At 41.2% G+C, this 5,954-nt stretch overlaps 1 protein-coding gene across 1 annotated transcript; it reads right to left on the reverse strand.

Annotated features, from left to right (window-relative positions):
* Positions 1–1,017: 1,017 nt before the first annotated feature.
* On the reverse strand, positions 1,018–3,476 carry LOC118786814 (glutathione-specific gamma-glutamylcyclotransferase 1-like). Its single transcript, XM_036542149.1, has 3 exons — positions 2,822–3,476; positions 2,451–2,486; positions 1,018–2,138 (listed from the first exon to the last, which is right to left on the reverse strand). The coding sequence occupies exons 1-3, from the start codon at positions 2,972–2,974 to the stop codon at positions 1,737–1,739; spliced, it is 591 nt and encodes a 196-aa protein (XP_036398042.1). The 5' UTR covers positions 2,975–3,476; the 3' UTR covers positions 1,018–1,736.
* Positions 3,477–5,954: the final 2,478 nt, after the last annotated feature.

The following is a 5,954-nucleotide window of genomic DNA, read 5'->3' on the forward strand; positions in this document are numbered from 1 at the left end:
TATTTAGACCGGCTGAAGTTTGAGGGGCCTGACAGACTGACTTGCAAGAAGCTTTCTCTTCTCGCTGCCATCGTATCCAAATAAATCTCAGCAAAGTTGGAAAGGGTTTGAGAAGAGTGTAGCAATAAAAATTTGACTGTTAGTAAATTTAAAGTCAAAAGACTGCAATGTTAAAAATATACATGTTAAGCTGGCATTTTTGTAATGACAACTGGCTAATGTGTATATTGTAGGCAAAGATCTGACAATATTCAAGCACAAATTTAAATATGTAGGGTTTACTGGTAATCCCTACCCCCTGTATATTTGTTGTAAAACAAATTGTATATTCCTTGTAAAAGCGTAAAAGATACAATTTGGTTGACTTTTCTACACACAGGAATAACACATTTTAATAAATAACAATTTTATGATGTTGTGCAGTTATTTGGTTGGTGTATTTAACAAACTGATTATACAACTCATTGCAAAAAGCATACTGTATGTTCAATCATTTATGCCAACAATAAGACTTTTGTTTATAAGAGAACTAAATTATTGGCATTCAATATACTTGCTTCAGTAATAATGACTTTTTACTGCAGATGCAATCACATGGCTTGTCCACACTTGCACAAGGGCAGGTACAATTACGAACAGTGGTGAATAACCTAGCTTAAAGAGGAAACAAAGATCGAAACTAGGACCACCATTCACTATGTTTAGTTACCTGGATTAGCTGTGTCTTCTCTATAGCATATTTTTTATAATACTGCAGCCGTTTCTATAGGGAATATCCATCACAGGAAGCCCACAAAATGATTATGTGAAGACTACTTCAGACGTTACCTGCTAGGCTTTGTTAATCCAGTGCCTCCCTTTAAGAAATAAATAAGTAATAAGTAAGTAATTAATAATAATAAAATAGTAAGTATTCAAGTAAAAAATAAGTCTATCCCCCCACTACTGTCTATTGAGAAAATAATGCACAAAAAGCATATTTGATTATTAAACAAACACACACACAAACACACACTATAGAGGGGATAGAATGTAAGTTTACACTTTATTAAATTCAGACACTTAAATGTAAAAATAAACATCGTTAAAAAATAATTCTTTACTTATATAACAAAGATAGAGACAAGTAACCCCAAAGACAGGTCATGCTGTACAGTACAAATACAAGTGTGCAAAATACATATTAAAAGAAAGAAAAAAAAAACAAAGAAAACATGTGCATAAAGAAAAGCACTAGGTCTACCTTCATGCATCAATGCCAAACGCATTACGACCGCACACCTTGCCCATGAACTTTACCAACAGCAAGGCTGGGGATGAAAATCTTACTGTTCACCAAGAGGTATTGATTTCTGACTTGAATTTGTCTAAGAATACCGCACCTTGCATTTGGCACCACAAGTCAGTTCCAGTGCTCAAAAATAACATCTGCTGTTAATCTCGACACCTTAATGACAAATATAAATATATAAAATTACTATTGCACAATAGCCTAAACCCATGTAAAGTTTTTACAAAACAGATTCTGGCAAAACTACCATGCACCTGTTAGCAAAATGCTAATTTTCCCTTTGCACCATTCGTTATTTAGTGTACAGTATTTGTGTATTACCACTACATGCGTAACTACACGGTTACAAACAATAATAAAAACACAATACAGTAACTTACAATTGGACCGTGTTTTATGTTTTGGAGTAAAGCACCATTTTAGCCTCAGTATACAGGGAGGTAGCTTACATTGTGGGAATGGCCTGCTTAGACCCTAACAGGTAGGGGACCAGGGCCAGGGTGGCGGCCTCGATGGAGAACAGGTGGTCGTCCTCCACCTCCGGGCAGCACAGCCTCATAAACTCGGCCAGGCGGAGGAGGTACTCGATGTTGTGGCCGGTCTTCCCCCTGCAGGTGGCAATCTGGGTGGCGATCTCCTCGGGGGTGGCAGGCCCCAGGTAGGTCGGGCTGTTGTGCGTGGCGATGTAGACCAGGGCCAGGAGCGGCGGCTGGCCTTCCTCGCGCGGGGTGAACTCCACGGCCCTGGTGACGTAGCCCCCCAGCTCCATCTCCCTCACGTTCAGGTACTTGAGCGCCTCCTCGATTTGGGAGCCTGTAACCTCGTAGGCCACCCCCCAGGTGGACGCCTGCAAATCGTACAGAGACACCACAGTTGTGTGATTGCGGGACACGAAGAGTTGATAATGGTAGAATCACATGGCGTTATTATGAGGTTTTCTAGGGCAACAAAACAGTCAAGCCAGGAGAATAATCATGGGGAGCTTCTAAGTGTGGTAAGGAGTAGCTTTATTTCAGACCATGGTAAAATAGCTATAGCAGCGCAGGAATGTGGAACTACATGATATTTATTATGACGAACATCGCTCTTGCAAAATACAACAAGGAAATGTAAGTACGCTAAACCCTGTGCTTCGAGGAAATGTGGAAATAACTCTTACGTCATCATCTTCAACAAGAGTAACCACTCTGCCGGGCTAGGGAAGAGAAAGACAAAACAAATACAAGTGAATATTACAGGAACACTAGGTAGCTTCCATACATTAACATTATTTAATTTAGAGACAGTTTACAACTGTCATCTGTAATTATTCGGTATGCAAAGTAACAATGATAATACATTTACTTGGCAAACCAACGTTATTTATTAACCATAACGCAGAACAAATCTTTTTGAAGGACGTAACTTAGTAGCGAGCTATTTCAACTACTCCACTAGTTACAATTTTATCATGAAAATGAAGATCACATGTAACAAGCTAGTCAGTATGAACCTTTAACGTGACGTGTATCCAGGTAATAATTGCCTTACCATGTCTTCGTTTCCCCTGTAGAAATTGTCACCGTGCCAGAAACGTCTCTTGTACCCCTGGATGTACCCAACTTGGCTCCTTTTAAATGTGAAATCCGGTTTCCAGACCAAGGATCCATAGCCGAATATCCACAGGCTATCGTTTTCAGTCATGACGTCCTGGCGTTTTACTTTGTCTCTTATATTTCAGACGCCGGGTTCTTGAAGTGACAGGTTAGTGGTTTAAAGTGAGACAATCTTTGTGTTTCCGTCTATCCGTCCGTAGTTGTATTGATTGGCTCTTGATAATACTATGTATGGTATTTGAGCCAAACCTTACTACAGTTTTTCTGAAGCACCTTTGTAGCCTCTTCTGCCCTTTGCGATGCATGCCGACGCCTTAGTGTTGCCGCATGTTCTGCCTTTAGAATATTTTTTTGGCTTCCACTGATAAATGTATTAAATAATTGCAAATATACTAATAATCTTGCTTGTTGCTTTTATAAGCATTTGGGCGAGTTATCCAGCGCACCAACTATAATCAAAACAACTGTATATACACTACTGCTAATAATCAACAGGGTAGCAAAACTCTGTCAGCTGAACTTAAAAAGATGGGTACTGTACCTCACACGTTTTCCCCAGCTACTTACGGCTGTATGTGAACTGCCTAAAGATCCGCGTGTGAACATATTTATAACCTGAATGTAAAAGCACGTGTTTTTTGTTGTGTCAAGCGTGTCAGGTCAGCGTGTGTACGCCAATGACATCATAGGAAAAGTGGTGATCAGACCTTGCGCACCCAATGAGAGCCTTATCCGCTAGGTTAAAAAACATGTTTGAAGTTCTCGTTGGTTGAGACTGCTCGCCGAACACGCCATGTTGTGTAGCGATTGGTAGGCGTAAATGTCAATGACCAGGGATCAATCTCTGAATGGCTGTAAATTCTATCATTATAAGGGAGGCGTGTGTATTATTTACGCTGGTGGCTTTGGCTGACGCAATTAAGAGGAATATCGCAACGTTGGTCTCGGTGTTTCGTCAGAAGTTGGCACGCTTGTGTTACACAGAACAGCACGAATTGTGGAATGTTGTTTTTATAAACAAGGACATCTGAAGAGACTCTTTGGACGCCATGTACAGTGTGTGTTAGGCTATAAAATTGGATGATACATGCTGTCCATTCAATTCAATTTATTGAAGTTAGCTAATGTGTTTTTTGTTTTTAACTGAAGTGATTTGTGTATACAGTGTGTATCAAAGGAAACATTGGACAATGCTGTTTTACTGTATTATATTTGCTGTAGTTTAGAATTTGAAGAATTGTTTGAATATTGCCTGTGTGGCTAACAATATTTCCATCACAGAAATTTTAAATGCGAAACTAAATCCAAGTACTGTAGCTATATGCCTTCTCCCTTTAAACAGGGGCACTGCAGTTTCCTGGGAAGACTAGTTAAAAATAGTCACTATAAAAGTAACTAATTCATTCTAGAGAAGAAAACCGCTGCTGGTGATAAGAGTGATGAGTGAATATTGGTAAATGAATGCATTGACAGTTAACACAATGGCAATCAAATGCAGCCTAAAATGTGTCTGTTTTTTCACATGACAACATGGAGAGTGTGACAGCCTGTTTGCGTTTCTAGTGAATTACAATGGATCAGTGTTTTCATATTAGTCATAACAGGGTCATTAGTCATAATTGCTTGAAGCTAAATGGCTAAAGTATTGTTTATCATTTGCGTGGGTACATTGGGAAAGGCAGATTTTTTTCCTGAACCTGGTGCTCGTTGTTTTGGGAAGCATGCCGTGGTGTGTGCTGTGGTGTGAGCTATGCAGTGCACTGCAGCCTAATAAAGATCGGCTGTGACGTCAGGAGCCGCTACTGCTCAGTGTGAGGGGTTTACAGGAGACCGGGGCGGGCGGGCAGCTATTCTACTCCCTCTATGAGGATCTTGTGGCAGTGTGTCCCGGAGTGTCCCTCCACCCCCACCAGCATGCTAGATGGCCCCCTGCGATCAGCACGGAGCAAAACCCGATATCACCGGCACTGGCAGGCTTGATCTTGCACACTTAACCCGCCTGCCTGTTTCACACTTGCCACTGCATCTGTTTGGGAGCTTCCTAAACGTGACAAGCCAACTGGAGAACATTTTTAGCGCATTTTGAAAAGAGCACCAATGCTTTTAGTTTATCCTTGGGTTTTAACAGCGCTTCTCTTGTAGTTAATACAAGATTATCTATAAATAGAGGCATTAGCTGGAATCATGAGATACAGGCACCCGTAAGCTCCTTAAACGTCTGTACCTTGCACAGGTAGGCCTTAGCGCCTCTCTGTAAGCTCATATCATGCCTGGTCATCAAGGAATGACAGTTTAAGAGGGCTATTTACTTCCCTCCCTCAGTGACCTTCGGTAAGAACAATCACGTTGTTGCTTTGACCCCGCATGCACTGTACCTGACAAGCATATCATGGAGCGACGCTCGCCTCCTCAATGAGGCATGCGTGACAAATGGTTTCCTCAAAGAAAAACAAACAAACAAACAAAAAAATTTAGGTCACTCTCGCTTTGAAGCCATGCTCTGCCCCCTCATGCTTGGGCAGGTGTTTTCCCTTTGCACGCACATGTTCGACCCGGACCAGTGGGGGCGCGTTAGCGGCACGGCCTGAGCACGGTTGAGCTGCAACAATAACATGCAACGCATTCTGCTTAAAAGCCACGGCCACCTGATCCAAGCAAAACCTGTCAAACTGAACAGCTTTGCTGTGCAACTGAGTAGGCAAATGTTGCCGGTCCGGAACAAAGGCTGAATAAGTTCCAGTGCTGGAAATACCTAGAAACCTGCTTACATTTCTGTCAAATGCCTAGATGAGAGGTATAGAACACAATGTTTTTCCCTCTGTGTCCCCCATGCCTTACATCACTCTAGCAGCCATTTCAGAGTAAAACCATCAAACCAGACACTTTTGAAAAATGTCTAGCAGCCATTTCAGATTAAAACCATCAAACCAGACGCTTTTGAAAAATGTCAAACAACCTAGAAGCCAACACTTAGTTTTATATTTGTAACCTTTCCTTCTGCTTTCTGTTCATTTCACATGTTGACTTCTTTGGGGTAATTTTGCATCACATCGTAATTACCAAGTTTG

This window comes from Megalops cyprinoides, chromosome 12, assembly GCF_013368585.1.
Source record: "Megalops cyprinoides isolate fMegCyp1 chromosome 12, fMegCyp1.pri, whole genome shotgun sequence".
Classification (NCBI taxonomy): domain Eukaryota; kingdom Metazoa; phylum Chordata; class Actinopteri; order Elopiformes; family Megalopidae; genus Megalops; species Megalops cyprinoides.